We start from the raw sequence: 24,062 nt of genomic DNA, 5'->3' as shown, positions 1-24,062 counted from the left end.
ATATAACGTATAATACAACAAAAATTGTCTCTAGACGCTTTCTAGAGACCCAGAACATAAGCCCCCGAGCAATTATTACATAAACAATGGCAGGTAAAAACTCCCCTAGTGGGAGAAAAACCTTAAGCCAAACAGTGGCAAGAAAAACTCCCCTTTAGGAGGGTAGAAACCTGGACCAGGACCTGGATCATAAGGGGGGACCCTCCTGCCGAAGGCCAGACTGGGGGAGTCAGGGACGGCAACAGCACAGCAGGCAGGTGGAAGTAGCAGCGGGATGACCGGGGGTGGGGACCGCAGGCCAGCACGCAGCTCCCGAAGCTCCGGCCCAATCAGCAAGTCCCAGGTTGGGGTGCAGGGTCGGGGAAAGGTTGAGAAGGGGCTGTTGCTGCTGTCGTTTACAGGTCTCTGTTACAGCTGAGTTAGCGGCGTTGTTGCACGCTTCCGTTTTTTCTCTGCCTTAGCAGCAGCCGACTCTGAAAACTCAATATACTTAGTGTGAGAAACTTTCAAATGTCTTATCAGCTTCATTGTGTTGACATTCTTTCATAACATTCCTCCTCAGGGTATTTCCTTTGGACACAATTTGCAAACTGCAAATTTGTTGTCCTTTTTCTGACATTGTACAACTCCAATGAACTTGTGCTCCAGGACTAGTACAGTTCAAGTGTGTCCGTATCAGTCCAGCTGTTCCTGAGGGACTGGGGCTGTACAGTCCCGTATCAGCCTGCTCCCTGGAATAATAAACATGATAGTTGCAAAGAGCAGCACAATCTGACGCCAAGTTGTTTAAACAACATACCTGCACGTGTTGGTTGGAAGCAGGAAGTAGAGATACAGGTGGTGCAAGTGGAAGACTGTGGGAGAATTCCCTCCGGCAGGAACTTCAGGGAGGGTGCCAGCATGTCAATAAACACTCTTTTGATCTCGGATGACTCGAATTCGTCTCCGTCACAGAGATGAACTCCGCCTACACGCAGGTTTCATGGTTGCATTCCTCCTCAGTTCCAGTTGGCCGGAGCTACAGTAGACGTGTTTCTGCTGAGTCTCATACCGGCGTTGGAAATACCTGCCGGTTCTTCTAAAGCTGAGGGTGTCGGGGTCCCAGTCTTTCATTCACTGATGCCACGTGAGTTTTTCTTCTAAAGCCAGCACAGGAAGTTACTGTCTTGTGTTGAAGAATAATATAAAATCCAGTTCAGAAGTCCGCTGTGGTGTAGTGAGTTTTATTCAGTAAGCCGGCGGTGAGCAGACCTACACAGAGCGTGTCTGGGTTGGTGTGCTGACCACGAATGGTTTGAAATCATGACTTTTATACAGTAAGTTCAAAGCACAAAAGGCAGGAATAAACAAGCCAAGTGAGAGACGAAAAGCAATTTACAGTCAGATGTGATCTGTGGCCAAATGCCGTTATCGGGCATTTGGCATGACTGTCACTAAGTTGTAAATTACCCCATAGGGTGTTCTTGAGATTCAAGTCTGTGGCCAAATGAGGTGGTATTAACATATCAGTCAGTCGGGAACTTCGTCATATGACATTCCCGTGGTTCAAGTCTGTGTTGAAGCTAGTTCCAAGGTGTCGGCCCTGGTAGGAAGCTGGAGTTTCACGTCAGCCACGGTGTCACAATGCCTCATCACCTGCAACGTCCTGTCTCTAGTGAATAGTGAAGAAAAGGCAGCATTAAACTAAACTAAAAGGGGTTGGGTATTGTTAAGAACCTCACGATACGATTCGATATTGATTTAAATGCTTCGATATCGATTCAGTAAGACGTAGAAATACACAAATACCTGTTGGCAATTTTTCATTATTTTATTGTGCCTATAACATGTGGCATGTTACTTCACATAGAAATGAACTGAGCAATTAAACTTAGCAGCACCATAATGGCTCACTTGTGTATTTGTACTGTAGTACAAAAGTTAAGATAAAAAAAAAAACACATGACAGTTCTGTGTCAACATGATGGCGTATCGTGGTTCAACTGTGTGTATCATCTTCTTAAAACCTTGATGTTCCACAACACTTTGCGGTCGAAGGTCCTTACAAATGAAGACGGCCACGGACTCCGTTATCTTCTGTGTGCAGACAGATTTTGGCGGTAGTTTGCAGACAAAGGCTTTGTCGAGTGGCATCTGTTTTGGGTCCACAGTTTTAGCCGCAGGTTGTTGCAGAGCGTCCGCATGGTGTCGGCTTAAGTGGTTCCGCAGGTTTGTCGTGTTGCTGTTGTATTTTAGTTCTGCCTGGCACCACTTACACACCACCCTACTTTTGTCCGTTTCTCGTATTCCTTCTTTAAATGGGAATTCAAAATGAGTCCAAACGTCTGATCTGAAAGATTTTCCTCTTACCATCGTCACCATTTTATTGTTGTTGTTAAAGCATTCTGGGAAATTTTCTCTAGCGAGTCAGCATCTGAAATCCCTCGCTCTGAAGGGCTAGATTGATACACACTAGCCCTCGTTATGTCCACTCCCCCTAGATGCAAAGAGGAATTAGGACACTACCCTCACAGGAACGAGCAAAATTTAGGGGTAGAGTTGGAAAGTAGGACTAGGGGGGATTGGGACTGGGCCTTAAACCTGAGGAAGCAGTAAGGAAGTACTTATTTATTTAGCACATATTAAAAAGTCAGTAATACAATTACCATTAAACCCCCCCCCCCCCCCCCCCAAAAAAAAAAAACAATAGACAGCATATATGCAAGGAGGTCCAAAAAACCCTCTAGGGGCTTGACAAGAGGACTTGCTTAAATGAGCATAAAAATGGACATTATCATGGATATAGATGCCTATCATACGCAACGCACACACACCACAAGCACATACACTCCCCACACAGCACGCTCACACACAAAGGAAAGAAAAAAGTACATACCCCAAAAAATAGAAAAGACAAAGGAAAGAAAGAAAAAACTACCGTATAAAAATTAGGAAAAAAGACAAATGTGAGTAAGTAGAAGTTTACATCATATAATTAAGCTATTGATATATGTTTCACAGATTGTTTTAAATGATTCATGAGAAAGTTTGACAAGGTGGGGAGGAAGTGAATTCCATATCTTGGAACCTCTGTAAGAGATCTGACATTGAGATTAAATAGTTTGAGATTGTGGGGGCCGAAGCTGGGAGGCTTTTACGGGTTGAATAATTATAAAATTCATTGTTCGGGGGAAAAATTGTGAAAAAAGTTAGGAAGAGTTTTATTTAAAGAACCATATACAAATTGAGCACTTGGTTGGTGCCGTCACAGTGGATGTTTCTAGGACTTGGTCTTCACTTCACTGAGTGCTGTGTCTTTGTACGTGGGTGCATGTTCTTTCTACTCCTACCCAACAACATGACACAAGCCCCGGCCCCTCATTAGGACCATGAAAGGGCTCAACGAACCAGAACACCACATCACGAGAGAAACGGTCCAATTCAGGACAGGTCAAAGTTCCACGCTACCAGGTTCTGAGCCAACTGGAGCCAATGAGACGCCAGCATCATGTTTAGCTGGCGCTGATCCGGACTGTCAGCTCCCGGGGCCCGGGTCCTGCCATTCATGGCTCATAGTTACTCTGAACCAAGTCATTAAGGCTCTAGTGTTGTCCCATCTGGACTATTGCCCAATTATTTGGTCATCTGCAGGCACCAAAGACATTAAATAACTTCAAATTGTACAGAACAATGCAGCTAGGATTGCTTTAAATTGTTCACTGCATGCAGATATCTTAAAAATGCATCAGCATTTATCATGGCTGTTGGTGGTGGACAGATTAAAATTAGGGCTGGGGATCGATTCAAATATCAAGAATCAATTTGATTCCGATTCTTAAGATTCAGAATCGATTATCAAGATCCGATTCAATTCCGATATTGATTTGGGTTACTGTTAATAAAACTGTTTTTTCAGCTGTTGCATGAATTATATGACTGTCTAGTTATGCAACATATTAATACTAGTATTATATTGAGATTCAACAGCAAGTATTGCAGCTAATGATGCTGTAAGGACCAATCAGCTCCCAGAATGCTGATAGAACTGCTTTCAGAAACACCGTGTAGAATTATCAAACAGATCCAGGGAGGAAACAGAGACGGATGAAATCAGTTTTATTTTTTCCCCATTTATGAGAATTTGGTTTTTAACATTTATGCAAATGTAACCCCAAGACGGTATATAAAGCAAAGAAATATAGACAATTTATGCAATTATAACTGAAAACTTTAATGTTTTCATACCTTTAAACATATTTAAAGGCAAAAACATGGCACCAGTTATTCTCGTGTCCGACAAAATATTCCTTTTTTGGGCATAAACAAAAAAGTACCAAAAGTTGTAATGCAATGATGGAAAAAACCTAAGCCAAGAACAAACTTTTTAAAACACACAGATAAATCACAGGATGGAACACATTACCTAATAACATCAAAAATATTACATGAAAATACAGTTTTAAAAAGGTAGCAAAAGACGTTTTACATAAAATTCAATGAGTAACAAATATATCACATGCTAGAATTTATTACAGGAATTTATTTGTGGGTTATACTTCGTGGTATTGTAATGAATGATGCAATCTTTGTACCAATAATGTATTTTAGACAGAAAGTTTGCTGTTTGTGTATATGATGACTCGGTGTTACAGTGACCTGTAACAGCGATAAATGTGTGTATGTGTGGACTATGTTCTTTTAAAATGTATAGGGGACCCCAGGAAGAATAGCTGATGTCGCCACATCAGCTAATGGGGATCCTATAAATAATCAAATAGTGGGGGAGGCGTCATCAGAGCTAGCTCAAATATTTGCAGCTTTGATCCTGGAGATCTGGTGATCTTTGGTGATCCTGGAGATCTGGAGATCTTTGGTGATCCTGGAGATCTGGTGATATTTGGTGATCCTGGAGATTATGGTGATCTTTGGTGATCCTGGAGATCTGGTGATCCTGGAGATTATGGTGATCTTTGGTGATCCTGGAGATCTGGTGATCTTTGGTGATCCTGGAGATTATGGTGATCTTTGGTGATCCTGGTGATGTTTGGTGATCCTGGAGATCTGGTGATCTTTGGTGATCCTGGTGATGTTTGGTGATCCTGGAGATCTGGTGATCTTTGGTGATCCTGGTGATGTTTGGTGATCCTGGAGATCTGGTGATCTTTGGTGATCCTGGTGATGTTTGGTGATCCTGGAGATCTGGTGATCTTTGGTGATCCTGGAGATTATGGTGATCTTTGGTGATCCTGGAGATCTGGTGATCTTTGGTGATCCTGGAGATTATGGTGATCTTTGGTGATCCTGGTGATGTTTGGTGATCCTGGAGATCTGGTGATCTTTGGTGATCCTGGTGATGTTTGGTGATCCTGGAGATCTGGTGATCTTTGGTGATCCTGGTGATGTTTGGTGATCCTGGAGATCTGGTGATCTTTGGTGATCCTGGTGATGTTTGGTGATCCTGGAGATCTGGTGATGTTTGGTGATCCTGGAGATCTGGTGATCTTTGGTGATCCTGGTGATGTTTGGTGATCCTGGAGATCTGGTGATGTTTGGTGATCCTGGAGATCTGGTGATCTTTGGTGATCCTGGTGATGTTTGGTGATCCTGGAGATCTGGTGATGTTTGGTGATCCTGGAGATCTGGTGATCTTTGGTGATCCTAGAGATTATGGTGAGGTGGAAGTAAAAGCAGCTTTGTCATAGATCTTTAACATCTTCTTAATGAGCCCCGTTTCTGAGATTCCTGCTCCGACGTGACGCAGCACATGTCGGCAACTGTAAGGTGAACTTTGATTGAATGAATTGTTTATTTCGAACACATAAGGGAAAAATATTAAATTTTCAAAACATACAGAAAAAAAGCAACAACAACAAAAACGTAATACAAACGGGGAAAAAAAACAGTGTCCAAAAAGGAGCAGGTAGAAGTAAAACTTATTTAACCCTGCCCCTCTATCAGTGGTGTAAAGTAACGAAGTACAAATACTTCGTTATTGTACTTAAGTAAGATTTTTGAGAATTTGTACTTTTATTGATACTTTAATTTTTCTGTACTTTTACTTTTACTTCGTTACATTTTCAAGGAAAAAATCGTACTTTTAATCCGCTACATTTAAAATTGGACACGTCGTTACTCGCTACAAATTAAAGCCATGAGAAAAGCACAGCGGGGGCTGATTTATGGTTCCGCGTTACACCGGCGCAGAGCTACGGCGTAGGGTACGCGGCGACGCACACCCTACGCCGTAGCCTACGGCGTAGTTGTGCGTCGATTTAAGGCGGACGGGAAGGAAGGGGGGCGAGTAAATTGCCCGTGATTGCCCGGCGGCGGGTCCGTGACGAGACACCTGGGGCAGACGGGGAGACTCGGCCTCCCCGAGAAGGAGCCGCAGCCCCCGGGAGAGTTGCGACGCAGAGGCGGGCCGGAAAGGCCTGAGGAACCGCCGTCGCGTCGAGTACCGATGAAGACTGAAGCCTGAATTATCGGTCCGCGTTAAATCGACGCAGAGCCTACGCCATAAGGTACGGCGTAGGGTACGCAGCGAAGCGCACCGTACGGTGCGTGTCGCCGCGTACCCTACGCCGTAGGCTCTGCGTTGGTGTAACGCGGAACCATAAATCAGCCTTGAGCGGCATCCGACGCTCAAGCCGACAAAATTAAAATGGGTTAATGGAAACAAACGCTAAAGGGGTCAGAATAATATCACCATTATTTAGAGTTGTAAGCAAATTCTTGGATTCTTCATTTCTTTGCAATCCTTTTGAAAATAATTTTGTACTTTGAATTTTGTACTTTGTACTTTGTACTTTTTACTTTTTACTTTTGTACTTAAGTACATTTTACACCATGTACTTTTGGTACTTTATTATATTTAATTTTAGGTACTTTTGTACTTTTACTTAAGTAATTTTCTTAATGGGTACTTTTTACTTTTACTTAAGTAATTTTCAAGCAGAAAATTTGTACTTTTACTTAAGTACAATATTTTTGTACTTTTTCCACCTCTGCCCTCTATTATAAATTAAATGCATATTAATAATACATTTATTAATTTACCTATTAGGCTACAGATTTTCCCCTTGGTTGAGCCTTAGCACCTAACCAGCTAACAAAAACAATCTTTCCTTAACATAACTCCTCAATCAAATAACTTCCCACAACTTCCTTTTTGTACCGTTTTTTTTAAATGGATTTATATTTGTAAATTTAAATGTTGTAACCCCCTGCCTCTCACCTAAAATGAGCTGGGATAGGCTCCAGCAGACCCCCGTGACCCCGCAAGGGATAAAGCGGGTAAGATAATGGATGGATGGATGGATGGATTTATATTTGTATATTGCTTCAACCCATCACCCAACCCATTCCATAAATCCACTCCAACAACTGAGATACACATGCTTTTCCTTTTACAATCAACACATTGTTTTTTTAAATTAAATTTTCCTCTTAAATTATAACCCCCCTCCCTGTCACAAAACATTTTCTGTAAATTGCCTGGAAGTGAATCAGTTCTCGCTTTGAATATGATTTGTAGAGTTTTTAGTTTGACAATGTCCCAGAATTTCAACACATGCAACTTTAAACAGTGTGTTTGTGTGATCCTTATAACCCACATTGTGAAGTTTCCTGATTGCTTTTGTTTGCAGTCTGAATAGTGGTTGTAAATTGCTTATATATGTGTTGCCTCAAACATCCACACAATAATCCAGATATGGTAATACTAGTGATGAATACAGACTGTGCAATGATTTATAATCCAGCATGTATCTTGTTCTCCCCAATATTGCTACAGTCTTTGCCAGTTTTGTTCTTATATGATTTATATGGGGTTTCGAGCAGATTTTGTGATCCAGTATCGCTCCCAGAAATGTATTTTCATACACCCTTTCAATATGTACATTATTGATCGTAATTTGCACAGTATCAATTGGGATTGTGCGATTTCCTACTTGAAAAAATCTGGTATCAAAATACAGGTAGCATGAGGTGAGGTGGCAGAAGAAGAGTAAAGTTAAGATGCTTAATAAAAACATGAGTCTCTGGGTGTTTCATACGAGGCCATATCCCAGGAATGGCAGGACAGATTTGGATGACTGTCATTTTAATGAAATCTTTACAGCCAAGATAATCAACAGACGGTCCATGAATAGGTCTGGCTTCAGCCAGGAACCAATCAGAACAGAGAGTGCTGCCTTATGTAAGGCTCCACACACAAGCAACTAAACGGTTGGTCAGAGCCTCAGGGGGACATGAATCTACTGTAGTATTCCAGTGGAAAACACACCAAACATAAGACTGGATTTAGAGTCTGTGTGCGGAAAGTGAAGGTTTTTTGTCTTCGTTTAACCAGTAGCTCCTAGCTCCACTGTTGCTGTGTATGGAGTTTTATGTCGCTCCAAAGACCCCAAGGGTGGGACAAGAACTTGTATCAGATAAAATGGAGGTCAAAAATGGATGAACGTAGAAAAGCTGCCAAGCCAATTCTGTCCCGACCAGGCCAGTTCTGTCCCGACCAGGCCAGTTCTGTCCCGAGCAGGCCAGTTCTGTCCCGACCAGGCCAGTTCTGTCCCGACCAGGCCAGTTCTGTCCCGAGCAGGCCAGTTCTGTCCAAGTCTAGACAACACAGTTTCAGATGTTTCACCTCAGCTGATTGTTCAGCACACGTATTGTCTTCCCTCGTTTATAGCATGTTACATTTCGGTATGCCATAAATGAGCGAAGAAGTGATGAGTATGCTTTTGTCTGGAAAATGGCAAAAATATGCTCAGTATCGGCATATCTGGATTATTATTTTACACAAAAACCAGACCTGTCCCTCGGCCGGCCACTAGCGTCCCTGTTCCAGACCTGCAGGCCCCAGCCGGCCAGTAGGGTCTGGGTGTAGCTCTGGTTGTTTGCTGTGGGGTGTGGGGTAGGAGCTGAGGTTTCAGGAGCTGGTGTGTTCATTTGCTTCGTGTGTAAACAGAGGTGTCTTCAGTATTCACATTCATTACTCAGGTAGAAGTATAGATACTAACTAGAGTTTAAAAGTACTCCTGTAGAAGTTGAAGTATCAACTCAAGTTTTTTACTCAAGTAAAAGTATAAAAGTACTGGTTTCAAAACTACTTAAAGTGTAAAAGTAAAAGTAATGTAAGGGGGAAAAAAGCCATTAAGGACAAAAGCCATTGAAAATGAATGTATCTTAGTATAATGCAAATATATTAAAGAAGCATATATGTGTACTATTGAGCATTAACATGTGTTTCAGAGAGCAGCAGATATGATGACTAGTTGCCTATAAGTATTGTAATGGTGCAAAAAGTCAAACTTCAGAGGCATGTTATCATTTATCCTAACCTTTATTGGAATGTACATCCAAGTTTAGTTGCAGGAATCTGAGGGAACGGATGTAAGAACAAAACTGGACAAGAACATCTGAAACAACCACAACCAAATTCACTCTATCCGGATGGAGCAATTTAACTGGATAGTTTTTATTAAAGGCCGAAATGAAATATAGTAACAAGGCTGTTTTTAAAATGTAAGGAGTAAAAAGTACAGATAATTGCGTGAAAATGTAAAAGTAAAAAGTTGTCTGAAAAATAATTACTCCAGTGAAGTATAGATAACCAAAATTTCTAGTTAAGTAAGGTAACGAAGTATTTGTACTTTGTTACTTGACACCTCTGTGTGTAAACATCATGTTTTGCGTGACCGGTTTGAAGACCTGACCCTATTAGCGCCGGTCCCCGCTAATAGGGCAGGAGGGGCCTCTCATTAGGACGTGTCCTCTGCCCCGGGGACTCTGGTCAGGAAGAGGTTAATATGAAATAATCTGCATCATGAAGCATCATCCCGTTACGTCAGCGGGGGCCCGCAGTGCTCTGCTCGCTGGCTTTTATCCTCCGGCAACAACAGATGGTCTCTGGGCGGGGGGGCCGGGAGAGGAGGCCTCTCTCCCCCTCCCTCCCACCCTGATGGAGGTGAAGACCCGACTTTCCACAGCTTTAATCTGTTCCCATCAGAGGAACAGCATCCCTCACGTCCCTCACGTCCACTCTGAAAACCAACCGAACCGGAGTCTCAAACAGGACGAAGAAACAAACTTGGTGTTTTGTTCTGAACTTCGGCCGGACGACAAGAAGTCCTGCAAGGTTCCTCTGCATCGCTCTCAGCACAACCAAAGACTCTTGGACTGCAGGAGACGCCGGCAGGGAGTCACTTTTAACTGTCACTCAGATTTTAGTTTTTTTTTTACTTAAGAATCTGGTTTGTACAACTTAAAAAGTTCTTGAAGGTGACTCTTTCAGCACAACCCGACCTGGAGACTCGGACAGGAAACGAGCCGCAGGGGGGCGGGTTGGGGGACTTCTGCTCAGATATTGCTCGTTTATGGACCTTTTGGATCTTGGTGGGAGGAACTGGAAAAAACCTCGTGCACGTTGGCTCTGACATGCTGGTTCCATGAACTGACGACGCCTACGTCCAGGAGGTCCACCTTGACCGCAGACCAAGCTCACTGTGGGAGGGGGAGTTTGACCGTCTTCCTCTAGACCCCGGCTCTGACACATTTCTGCTGAAGGAGGTTTCTGCAGCCACCAACCACGAGCTGTTACCCGTAAGCCGAGCGGGGACCCAGTTTTTCTGCAGGAGGAATGAAGTTACCAGCTCCCTCCCCAACTGACTCTCAGGTGGAATAGTGCACAGGACTTTTGGGTTTCCCTGCGATTGGACAAATGGCAAACATGAGCGCTGTTAGCTGGACCTCGGAGGCTGCACCGACACCAGGAAGTATCGAGTTGCTCTGAGAAACCCAATCTGCTGGCTCTGGTTACCTGTGCCGCCCACAGGACAAGGTCCAGAGTTCTTATCAGTCCTGTGAAGCTGTGACGTTGGAACAGAGGTGAGACCAACGGACGAGGCGGAAACGCCAAGCGGGAGGGGGGATTACAGCCTCGGGATTAAAGCAGCTGGAGTCAGACGCTGCTGGATGAGGATGCACAGAGGACACCTGCGAGCTCACACCTGGATGGACACGACCCACATCTCCCCGTGATGGAGCCTCGCCACAGAGTCTGAGTGGGTTTGTGGTGCCGACGGTCATGTACGTCCTCTGCACTTTGGCAGTCCTGACGCTCCACAGCCTCCTCAGGAGACGGAGCAGCGAGGAGCCCAGCGGGCATCCGGAGGATGGAGATGGAGAGAGAGGAGGAGGCGGAGCTGGGAAAACCGAAGACCGGAGGCCCAGTGGCACGCGCCGGCGGGTTCAGGTGAGGATACGGCGATCAGGCGGATGGTCGGAGATGATTGAAAGTTCCTGAATCTGATTAACAAGATGCTGGTTCTTGTAATTGCTGTGAGGCAGTTGTGGCTCGACGGTGGTGGTGGCTCTGCGGTGGGGCCTCCGCGTTGGTGGTGACACGGTGGTGGCTCCATGGTGACACGGTGGTGGCTCCACGCTGGTGGCTCCATGGTGACACGGTGGTGGCTCCACGCTGGTGGCTCCATGGTGACACGCTGGTGGCTCCATGGCGACACGCTGGTGGCTCCATGGCGACACGCTGGTGGCTCCATGGCGACACGCTGGTGGCTCCATGGCGACACGCTGGTGGCTCTATGGCGACACGCTGGTGGCTCCATGGCGACACGCTGGTGGCTCCATGGCGACACGCTGGTGGCTCCATGGCGACACGTGGAGGCTCCATGGTGACACGCTGGTGGCTCCACGCTGGTGGCTCCACGCTGGTGGCTCCGCGGTGACACGCCGGTGGCTCCGCGGTGACACGCCGGTGGCTCCGCGGTGACACGCCGGTGGCTCCGTGGTGACGGTGATGATGACACGCTGGTGGCTCCGTGGTGACACGGTGACACGCTGGTGGCTCCATGGTGACACGGTGGTGGCTCCATGGTGACACGGTGACACGGTGGTGGCTCCACGGTGACACGGTGGTGGCTCCACGGTGACGGTGACACGGTGGTGGCTTCATGGTGACACGCTGGTGGCTCCATGGTGACACGGTGAACTACATGAAAAAGATCTTGACACCCTATGCAAGAAATCGAGAATGAGTTACCAGCAGGTGCGCGAATGGTTAGCAACTCAGGATGGTGATAAGACTGACCAAGAACCCGCTATTGCGGAAGAGCGTTCATAAAGCTTTGTGGAGTGCTCCAAGATCTTTCACACAACAGGCATAATTATCGCATTGTGTATATATAGCAGTTTTTGAAAACAATTCAAAACGTGTTAATGGTCTCTGTTAGCAAAGTGAAATATCAAGCATCATACCATATCAACCAGCACGAGAACAAGTCAATCATCTTATACCCAGGAGAACACAGCGTTCTTCAGCCAGCTTGTTCTTCTTCTTCCTCCTCAGTCAAAGGTGTTTCTACTGGGTTCAAGTGCTGGTCTCTGGGTGTTTGACAAGCCTTGCCCCTAGATATGTACGGTTGTTATCATGGACAGAAATCGGACCACAGAGACCAAAACCGCTGTTTCATACCAGACTGCAAAGTCAGTGGATCCAGACTCTGGAGGTCGGTAGAGGAACTGCAGGTCTGGATCCAGACCCTAATAAAGGCGCGAGTTCCTCGGTAGAGGCTTCGTGAGACGATTTTACACTTTTGCATTGAAGACGTTCCTGGTGCAGTAAAACCAGTTCCTGCTTGGTCCGGCTTTAGGGAGGTCCAGCAGTCTTTGCCAGACCCTAGTGCTCGTTTTTCAAACTGCACAAGGTAGAACTTTCTTGTCAGTTTTCTTTCACACAGTGCGTTTCTCTGCTGTTGACCTTCTGGAATTTTTGCAAAACTGATTCCCGTTTTTCAGATGTCATGTCTCCTGACTTCCCGGGTAAATCTGACTCGCATGACAGCTCTGGTCACGTGACTGTCCTGAACTCCTCTGACCGCTGACTCGGTGTTCTCAGTCACGTCAGTTACGCAACCATCATCATCATCTGTTGATGCAAATAATCTGCTGAGCTCTGGCAGCAGGTTTAACTTCACATCTGTCCGCTCTTTGGACGTTGCAGTTTGATGTGCAGAAAAGTGCTGATGAAGGAGATGATGATGATGATGATGATGATGATTAAAGGGATGATGATGGGGACGATGATGATGATTAAAGGCATGATGATGATGGGGATGATGATGATGAGCATGATGGGGATGATGATTGAATTCAATTTTATTTATATAGCGTCTAATACAGATAACAGATGTTATCTCTAGACGCTTTCCAGAGATCCAGAACATGAACATTAACATAAACATAAACCCCCGAGCAATTATTACATAAACAATGGCAGGTAAAAACTCCCCTAGTGGGAGAAAAGCCAAACAGTGGCAAGAAAAACTCCCCTTTTAGGAGGAAAAAACCTGGACCAGGACCTGGATCATAAGGGGGGACCCTCCTGCCGAGGGCCAGACTGGGGGGTCAGTGACGTCAGCAGCACAGCAGGCAGGTGGAAGCAGCAGCGGGATGACCAGAGGGGGGGGGGCGTCAGCAGCACACAGCAGACATCCACGTAGGCAGGTGGAAGCAGCAACGGGATGACCCGGGATGGGAGGGGGGACCGGGACCGCAGGCCGGCACGCAGCTCCCGAAGCTCCGGCCTGCAAACATGCACAAAAGAGAAAAGAGGGGGGCCAGCACAAGAAACTACAGGAACGATGGACAAAAACGATAGCTATGAGATATTTATAATAAATAAAAATGGAAATGGAGAAGAGAGGCAGGGAAAAGCAGAGGAGAAGAAGGGTGAGAGGCACCGCCCAGTGGATCATGTCGGTCCCCCCTGCAGCATAAGCCTATAGCAGCATATCTACCACCAAGCTATATTTGAGACTAACTATTATAGTCTTGTTCTATAGCTGCAACTATGACTACTGACTCTGATGATGGGGATGATTGATGTTGGGGATGATGATGGGAGTGACGATGATGATGATGATGAGCATGATGTGGATCACCTCAACGGCACGGTCATAGTATGAATATTTGGGTTAAGTTGGATCTAAATTGGCTTAAGATGCTTTTTTTGCTTTTAAACTACATCAGTCAGACTTCAATAATTAGTTTTTTCCTGACGTCATGTAAACCTATGAAGTCATTGCACCAGGGTCTTGATGACGTAACATAAACAACAAGTCGCATACTGTGAATGATTGTGTGGAGGAGGGGCAGCTGAAATATTAATCTGTCAGAGAGGGGAAGTGGAGGGGGAAGGCGGGGCTCCATGAGGTGTGATGCTGCTGTGCTGTTGCTAGGGAAACAGGGTGGAAGGTGTGTGTGTGTGTGTGTGTGTGTGCGCGTGTGTGTGTGAGAGACAGGGGGTTTTGTGGTGACTGAGAGAAGCTGCAGTGGTGGGGAAGATGCAGGGATGACGAGGGAGCAGAAGCCGCAGGGAGGGAGGTAAGAGCCGTTGGAGATGCAGGGATGATGGAGGGATGATGGAGGACGAACATGCTGCAGACGTGTGGAGGCAGCGGAGGCTGAGCTCCGGCTGTAATCTGATGCAGGGGCTGGTGTTTCCACGGGTGACCTGAATACGAGCAGACGGCTGCCTGACGCCTCGTCTTTGTGCAGCGGCGTTTCCGCTCTCGTCCTCATGATCCCGCTTTTGTCTGGGAATGTGCTCTTTGTGGGGATTTTCAGATTTTTGAGGTGATTAAAAACTTCCAACTGTGACGATTTCAGACAGACAGCCAGTTCCAGTTTTCCCTTGCAGGTCTGCTCCGGCCGTGCTGGCATCCTCACAGCTACTGTGGGCGGAGCTGTTTTTAGGCTTTAATGGCTGAAGTGGGTCAGTATGCAACGCTTCTGTTGGCAGCAGGAAACCCACAAGTGTCCTGCTGCCGAGAGGCCGCAGACGGGCTGTTGCTAGCTGGGAGAAAGTGCTGTCTGGGTGGGGGCTGCTTGGTGTGATGGGGGGGTTCAGACCATTAAACCCACTGATCTGATGCATGTTCTGAAGAAAACTCTGTATCAGCCCGATAAATAAACCTACCTATCAAACGTAACGTAATATGGGGGGGGGGGGGGGGCAGCTGGTTTCATAGTCTGATTCCAGCCTGGATGTGAATAAAAATGCAGTTGCTTTGCTGACTTTTAGGGTCTGGATCTGCAGTTCTTCTTCTAACCACTAGGGGTCCGGATCCAGACCTGCAGGTCCTCTACTGACCACTAGGGTCCAGATCCAGACCTGCAGGTCCTCTACAGACCACTAGGGTCCAGATCCAGACCTGCAGGTCCTCTACAGACCACTAGGGTCCAGATCCAGACCTGCAGGTCCTCTACAGACCACTAGAGTCTGGATCCAGACCTGCAGTTCCTATACTGACCACTAGGGTCTGGATCTGGAGTGGGGGCGCTCGCTGGCTTCAGGTCAGAACAAGAACATAATAAAAACTATGAGAAATACAGCGTAAAGCCACTTAAAACATCACTTCTGTCAGAATAAAAACATTTTCAGCCTCTTTTTAAAAGCGTCTGAGACTTTAAGACGGAGGGTCTGGGTGGCACCAGCCCAAAAGCCCGACCACCAGCCCGATGTTTGGACGTGAGAACGAGGCCCCAGCAGATCTCTGCTCCATGTACCGGGCCGCCGGGCCGTTCACAGCTTTGAACATTCAAAGAATTCAGAAATCGGTCCCAGAGCTATGTGCTGTAGTTACCCCTACGGGCTGTGGTCACCCCCACGGGCCGTGGTTACCCCCACAGGCTGTAGGGGTAACTACAGCCCCCCACGTGGTTACCCCCTACGGGCCGTGGTTACCCCCCTACGGGCCGTAGTTACCCCCCTACGGGCCGTAGTTACCCCCCTACGGGCCGTGGTTACCCCCCACGGGCTGTGGTTACCCCCCTACGGGCCGTGGTTACCCCCCTACGGGCCGTGGTTACCCCCTACGGACCGTGGTTACCCCCTACGGACCGTGGTTACCCCCTACGGACCGTGGTTACCCGACCGTGGTTACCCCTACGGGCCGTGGTTACCCCCAGGGCTTTAGTTACCCCCTACGGGCCGTGGTTATCCCCCTACGGGCCGTGGTTACCCCCTACGGGCCGTGGTTACCCCCCTACGGGCCGTGGTTACCCCCTACGGGCCGTGGTTACCCCCTACGGGCCGTGGTTACCCCCCTACGGGCCGTGGTTACCCCCTACGGGCCGTGGTTAACCCCCTACGGGCCGTGGTTACCCCCTACGGGCCGTGGTTACCCCCACGGGCCGTGGTTACCCCCCTACGGGCCGTGGTTACCCCCTACGGGCCGTGGTTACCCGACCGTGGTTACCCCTACGGGCCGTGGTTACCCCTAGGGCTTTAGTTACCCCCTACGGGCCGTGGTTACCCCTAGGGCTTTAGTTACCCCCTACGGGCCGTGGTTACCCCTAGGGCTTTAGTTACCCCCTACGGGCCGTGGTTACCCCTAGGGCTTTAGTTACCCCCTACGGGCCGTGGTTAACCCCCTACGGGCCGTGGTTAACCTTCTACGGGCCGTGGATAACCCCCTACGGGCCGTGGTTACCCCCCTACGGGCCGTGGTTACACCCCTACGGGCCGTGGTTAACCTTCTACGGGCCGTGGATAACCCCCTACGGGCCGTGGTTACCCCTAGGGCTTTAGATACCCCTACAGGCCGTGGTTACCCCCAGTGGCGGTCGGGCTTCTGCTCAGTCTGATCTGATCTTTTAACTGGGAGGTCATGAAGGATGTGTCCGTGTCTCCCTGTAACATCTAACCAAAGCTTTGCTCTGGAGTCGCAGCGCTGAACGTTGCAGTTGTTCACCTGCACCAGGAAGTGGGTTTAGACAAGGAATGGGGAATATTTTACAGTTCACGATATACCGTCAAAAAAATTCCCCACGGTAAGAATTTGTCATCTCGCGGTAAAAAGGATAAATTCCCATTGATGACGTTGTGTAACAAACATGGCGGAAGGCGGATCTGAGAGCGAGGAGCTCGTTGTTAAACGAGGCTCCAGCTCCGTTATCTGGAACAGGTTTGGATTTAAAATACAGACGAGGAGCAAACATCCTCTATTATGTGCAGAGTCTGCAAAAACAGAAGGAAATGGTTGTTACATTTTGATATAACGTTTGACTATTACGAAAAAAAGTTGCAATAGTATCTAATTTGTGGCTTGTTCCAACCACAGGTTAATTTGCACATTTTATTTATATTAGAAGAGGTCATCACTGATTGGATTTTATTTTCAGTGAACTTTTATTTATTTGTCCTGTTTCTTTATTTATCAGGTTGTATTTTTTTTCTACTTTGTGATTTTATAAGCTAAGAATACTTGAAGGACAATCATACTTTTTTATTGTTATCGGGATAAATGCCAGAAAGCTGCTCCGGCTCCTCAGTCCAGATGTTCAGACAGGAACCAGTCCAGATGTTCAGACAGGAACCCGACTCAGTCCAGATGTTCAGACAGGAACCCGACTCAGTCCAGATGTTTAGACCGGAACCCGACTCAGTCCAGATGTTCAGACAGGAACCCGACTCAGTCCAGATGTTCAGACAGGAACCCGACTCAGTCCAGATGTTCAGACAGGAACCCGACTCAGTCCAGATGTTTAGACAGGAACCCGACTCAGTCCAGATGTTCAGACAGGAACCCGACTCAGTCCAGATGTTTGGACAGGAACCCGACTCAGTCCAGATGTTTGGACAGGAACCCGACTCAGTCCAGATGTTCAGACAGGAACCCAACTCGGTCCTCAGTCCAGATGTTTAGACCGGAACCAGTCCAGATGTTCAGACAGGAACCCGACTCAGTCCAGATGTTTGGACAGGAACCCGACTTGGTCCTCAGTCCAGATGTTCAGACAGGAACCAGTCCAGATGTTTAGACAGGAACCCGACTCAGTCCAGATGTTTAGACAGGAACCCGACTCAGTCCAGATGTTTAGACAGGAACCCGACTCGGTCCAGATGTTTAGACAGGAACCAGTCCAGATGTTTAGACAGGAACCCGACTCAGTCCAGATGTTTAGACAGGAACCCGACTCGGTCCAGATGTTTAGACAGGAACCAGTCCAGATGTTTAGACAGGAACTGACCCGGTCCAGATGTTTAGACAGGAACTGACCCGGTCCTCCAGGCAGGAGCGTGTAAACGGGACCCGTGACGTCCTCGTCGTAACCAGGCCGGTCGATTCCTGGAATCAATAGCTTTGTGTTTGTGGTTGCTCTTTCCCCTCGTCCTGTGCATCATTTATATATTTAGTGTTCATGGTTGACAAACATGTCTTATTTATTGTTTTATTTATTTATTGTTGGCTTTATCTCGAACAACAGCAAATCACCATCAAATTAAAAGCGTCAAAATGTCGAAAAAGACAAAAAAAAGAAAAACAATTTACCAGTCTCATCCAGAAATAAAGAACAGCAGAATAATGTGTTGGAGAGGGAACAGGAGGAAGCTGAACGCTGATTTAGGCCTGCCCCTTCCTCACTATATCCTCACTATACTTTTATATAAATATAAAAATTAAAAGAAAAGAAAAAAGACAAATTAATAACAAAAAAGTAAATAAATACAACACAAACACTTAATAAACAAAGATCAAGGCATAATTAAACTAGCCTCAATATCCTAAATTCAAAAATGTAATTTCCAAGTCACTGCTTTGATGATCCATGACCAGCCATGAATGCAGGGAGTTACATTTGTATCAAACAAACGTGTCTAGTAATCAAAATAAGTTTTCTTTTATTTTCCCACCTACTTACATTTAACGCTTTTTTAAATGTACCGGTATTTATTTATTACGTGGAAATTTCATATATGTGTGTGCGTGTGCTTTCTTTGTCTTTTAAATTGTGTGTGCGTGTGCGTGTGCGCGTGCGCGCGCGTGCGTGCGTGCGTGCGTGATAATGTCAATTTTTATGCTCATTTAAGGAAGTCCTCTTGTCAAGCCCTAGAGGGTTTTTGGACCTTCTTGCATATATGCTGTCTATTGTCATATTATTCTGAAGTAACGGTACTTTTAATTGAGTACAATCTTTGGCTCCTCTACCCAGCTCTGATTATTCTTATACGTATTGAGCTCAAATGTATCTGGAGCTGGTCTGCATTTCCACAGGTCCAACCAGAGCGAGTCAAACGCTCTGCTATATTTCTGTTCAACCGCATTGTGGGGACGTCCTGTGCATATGTGCGTTGTGGGAACGTCCTGTGCATATGTGCGTTGTGGGGACGTCCTGTGCATATGTGCGTTGTGGGGACGTCCTGTGCATATGTGCGTTGTGGGAACGTCCTGTGCATATGTGCGTTGTGGGAACGTCCTGTGCATATGTGCGTTGTGGGGGCTCGGATAAATCACTTGAATGGTGGTTCTTTGGGCGGACTTGTTCAGGTCAGTTTAAGGGCGTGGCAGTGAATTGGAGTGTGAAGAGCGTGAGAGGTGAACTGAACGGAGGGAAACGTGTCAGCAGCTGTCAAAGCCAATAACCATCATGAATGTGCATGTGTGAACCTGTCAGGATATTACTGCACGCTTAAGGCTCTAATCCGTACGTCCATGTACGAGGTGCGTGTATGCACATCCAGCAGCGTAAGTCTTTCTTCTCCGGGAGGGGTTAACCTGGAGGAATGTCTGTTGTGAAACGGTACGTGAAAGTTCTGCTTCTGTGTCAACCCCCACGCTGCGTTTGCTTTCATTGAATCAGTTCTTGGCGAGCCCATCTTTGTTACACCCATCTGTTAATGTGACATTGTTTTGATCCAGTGAGGAGACCCGGAGTGTGTCAGCCCGGTGGTCCCGGCCCCGTGGTACAGCCTGGTGGCCCCGTGGTACAGCCCGGTGGTCCGGCCCCGTAGTACAGCCCGGTGGTCCGGCCCCGTGATACAGCCCGGTGGTCTGGTCCCGTGGTACAGCCCGGTGGTCCGGTCCACAAGTCCAGCAACACAACCACTACAAAAATGCCCAAAACTGAATGATCAAAACCACAAGTCCTTAAAACCAAGAAGAGAAATGTGAAAATATTAACACTTGGAATGAGATCAAGGCTGGCCAGCTACTGTATAATATAATAAAAATAAGCTAAATGTGTAAATTAAATAATCAGCCCTCGGTCAGCATATTAAATCAAGTTATAATGTACATTGATGACAAAAAACAGCATAACAAGTGGCATCACTGTAATGCACCAGCTAACATTATGCTAGCTTGCGCTGTTGGGTACAAGCTGACGTTTTTGATTTTCTGGCTAGCTACCCTATAATGGAATAGAAGTGGCCTAGATGAGTTGGCGCCCCCCTCGACCCAGTAAATGACGCTATACCCTTCATTCTTGCACAAAATCTAGCTGGCAGAAAAAATGACATGACTCCCTGGTCGTCCAATAACTAGCATAAATTATTTACTCAGTCAGCATGCTAAATGGAGCTTGCCTCAAACTGTCAATCAAATGATGTTGGCTAGCTTTCATTTAGCACATCATATCTTCTGGGAAGGTACATATTATATAAACACATAACTGTTAAACTTTTATTTTCACATTTGATGGAGTTTAAACCAGCATTTAATAGAAAATAACTCCATACGAATGCTTAACTCAAATCAAGCTTATTTATATAACCCTTTACAATAGCCAAAAGGTACCCAAAGTGCTTTACATGAAGTTCCTAAAATAGCCTACATAAAAGAGATAATTAAAACCAATGCATACAAAATAGTTAATAAAACAGTATGTAAAATGGTACATAAAACCAACATAAGTAAGTATATTAAATGACCCTGGGAAAGGAATTCTTTAGTTGCAGTCAAAAGCTAATGTGGTTGTGTTGGCTGTAGTGGTGGTTGTGGTGGTTGTAGTGGTGGTTGTATTGGCTGTAGTGGTGGTTGTGTTGGCTGTAGTGGTGGTTGTGTTGGTTGTAGTTTTCAATTCAATTTTTATTTATATAGCGTCTAATACAACAAAAGTTGTCTCTAGACGCTTTCCAGAGACCCATACCCAGAACATGACCCCCGAGCAGTTATTACATAAACAATGGCAGGTAAAAACTCCCCTAGTGGGAGAAAAACCTTAAGCCAAACAGTGGCAAGGAAAAACTCCCCTTTAGGAGGGCAGAAACCTTGAGCAGGACCAGGCTCATAAGGGGGGACCCTCCTGCCGAGGGCCAGACTGGTGGGTCAGGGACGGCAACAGCACAGCAGGCAGGTGGAAGCAGCAACGGGATGACCAGGGGTGGGGACCGCAGGCCAGCATGCAGCTCCCGAAGCTCCGGCCCAATCATCAAGTCCCAGGTTGGGGTGCAGGGTCGGGGAAAGGTTGAGAAGGGGCAGGGCCAGGGAGAGGAGTCTTGACGGACAAACCTCTCCCCCGCCTGCCCGGGCCGTTACCCTGCCCCTCTCACTCCCACGCTGCAGGTTCCGGTGTCCAGCAAAGGATGCAAAAGGCTGTAGTGGTGGTTGTGTTGGCTGTAGTGGTGGTTGTAGTGGTGGTTGTGTTGGTTGTAGTGGTGGTTGTATTGGTGGTGGTTGTGTTGGCTGTAGCGGTGGTTGTATTGGTGGTGGTTGTGTTGGCTGTAGTGGTGGTTGTATAGTTGGCTGTAGTGGTGGTTGTGTTGGTTGTAGTGGTGGTTGTGGTGGTTGTGTTGGTGGTTGCATTGGCTGTAGTGGTTGTAGTGGTGGTTGTTGGTTGTTGTATTGGCTGTAGTAGTGGTAGCACTCCTTGCGGTCTGAGCTGCTTTGTTTTGTGCAGCAGTCACTTGAGGGTTAAGAGTCCATCTGCCTTCAGGATTAACAGCTTATGTCCATTGGGTTCATCCTGACCACCTGGGCTCAGGTGCGTGGGTGAAGCTGCTGACACTTCCCCTGCCTCCACACTACCAGGTGTGGGCCCAGAGGGTTGGTCCTCCTGGAGCTGCAGCGGGTCGCTGGGACGGAGTGAATGGGAGGCCGGCAGCATGCTGGGCTGGGTGGGAACGCTGTTAAATAAGAGCTGGCTGGACCGTCAGCGCTGCGTCCATGCTGCTGAGAGGAGGACTCGCTGTGAACCGGTAAGACCAGGTTGCCGCGTGACTGAAAGAGACTGGAGATTCACAACTATAGATATCGGTTTGAAACAGGGATGTTGGTTAGGCACGTTGGCATGGATTCAAATATACTAATGGTCAGACAGACACCTGGAACTTAACCTGGCTTTGTAAAGAAGGGAGAATTAGTAAAAGGGCGGATCATTTCCAGTAAACTTCTGGAACCTTCTTAAACATCACATGGGAAGCTAAGCCTGGGAATTTTGGAATTAAATATTCCAGTTTGCTATAAATGGAATGGACTCTTTTGTAACTGTACATTACAATGAAACTTCAGCTGATCTACTCTGACACGTCAAACGAAAACCAATGTTCTTGGAGACCAGAAAAGAGAGTAGCCACTCGCTGAAGGCAGAAGGAATGGCACCACAGTAAAGAACCCACATTGCTTGCTAACGGTCATCAATAGCATTTCTAAGTAGGGGCTTGCTAGCTAAAGATTTAATGGAATCATGGAACTGGTTGGCTAGCTCATATTTAACATATCTGACTTGCAAAATTAGACCAGAAATTGACTAAATGAATAGATGAGCAGTCCTCAATTAGCATTGTTAATCAAAGTATACATGTTCTTGTATGATGGAAAGCCGGCTCGCAAAAGCCACATCACAGTTGATCATCACAGCTCCTGAAGCTCCGGCCTACAAACATGCACAAAAGAGAAAAAAGGGGGCCAGCACAAGAAACTACAGGAACGATGGACAAAAATGATGGCTATGAGATACTTATAATAAATAAAAATGGAGAAGAAAAGAAGGGTGAGAGGTATAGTTGTATATTTAGTTGTGTATTTGTTAAATTCCTTGCACAAATAGTGTCTTTAAAAGTCCGGTTGTCATGTGAAAGATACTAGAAATTAGGGATGTAACAATATATCGTGCCACGAAATTTCGCGATACAAAAACGTCACGTCAGTCAAATCATACATGAGAGAAACTATTCAGTTTGTGTCTAAATATTTGTACTTGTATGAAACTGAAGATCATAATGCAAACCTGACATTTACTTTTAGTTCAGTTTGTGGAAAATAGTTGGCCTGGCTTTCTCTTTAAAACGTAAACAGTTATAAAGCATTACAAACTGTAACAATAGGGCAAACGCACAGTATTGTTTTGTATTTTGTGTATTTCAAATAAAAGAAAATTTGTCATATGTTTCATATGTTTGTCATATGTTCCTCATTCAAGGTTGTTAAAAAAATACTGCTATAATATCGTATCGTTATCGTGACCTCAATATCATGTATCGTTACACCCCTACTAGAAATTATCCGTGCATGTGATGGAGGAATGGACGGGTTATACAGGACTGTCTCCGAAAATTTGAATATTGTGATAAAGTTCTTTATTTTCTGTAATGCAAATAAAAAAATAAATAAAAAAAATGTCATACATTCTGGATTCATTACAAATCTGAAATATTGCAAGCCTTTTATTATTTTAATATTGCTGATTATGGCTTACAGTTTAAGATTAAGATTCCCAGAATATTCAAATTTTTTTTAGATAGGATATTTGTATTTTTTGACATTTTTGCATTACAGAAAAATAAAGGACTTTATCACAATATTCAAATTTTCTGAGACAGTCCTGTACATTCTGAAAAATCTGGATTTATTCCAACTTTTGAACCACATTGCAGCTCCGTGCTACAGTCCGACAGAGTTTTATCATGTACGCCGCTGTTGTCCATTTCTAGAACCTCAACATGTGGAGCTGCCGTTTTTCACATCACTCTTCATGTCATCCCTGTTTGGTTTCCAGGCGGTCCAGCGGTCCAGCGCTTGGCTCAGCCCAGCGGTCATGTTCGGCGCCAGAAAGAACTGGGACATCGGCCACGCCCCCTGCCTGCAGGAGCTCTGGAAGAAGGACCTCTCATTGGACGGTGAGTAAAATTCCTGAGGAGGAAGGGAGGCAACTGAAAACACCAGCATGGCAGCATTTTTTAACCTGCCGGCTGGGAAGGCAGGTGAGTCACACCTGAGTGCGGGAGCCAAGGAAATCTTAGGAAATCTCCAACAGGTGAGCGGGGAATGTCGTGTTCGGTTTTTTTC

The 24,062-nt window shown here is 46.2% G+C and overlaps 1 protein-coding gene across 8 annotated transcripts in view; it reads left to right on the top strand.

The window, feature by feature from the left end:
- kifc3 (kinesin family member C3) overlaps positions 1-24,062 on the top strand; it is a 91,585-nt gene that overhangs the window by 12,920 nt on the left and 54,603 nt on the right. For 2 of the 8 annotated variants that reach the window (XM_061736076.1, XM_061736058.1), the window contains exons 1-2: positions 9,967-11,230; positions 23,773-23,893. In XM_061736076.1, coding sequence (XP_061592060.1) covers positions 11,063-11,230; positions 23,773-23,893 — 289 coding nt within the window. In that variant the 5' untranslated portion in view covers positions 9,967-11,062. Of the gene's footprint in view, positions 1-1,025; positions 1,127-9,966; positions 11,231-14,244; positions 14,377-21,745; positions 21,974-23,772; positions 23,894-24,062 lie in introns of those variants that run through there. The other 6 variants (XM_061736094.1, XM_061736068.1, XM_061736118.1 and 3 more) reach the window with 5 other exon arrangements.

Source organism: Cololabis saira, chromosome 2, assembly GCF_033807715.1.
Source record: "Cololabis saira isolate AMF1-May2022 chromosome 2, fColSai1.1, whole genome shotgun sequence".
NCBI classification, from domain to species: Eukaryota; Metazoa; Chordata; class Actinopteri; order Beloniformes; family Belonidae; genus Cololabis; species Cololabis saira.
Note: the sequence above shows the minus strand (reverse complement) of the source record. Positions and strands in the feature narration are given on the sequence as shown.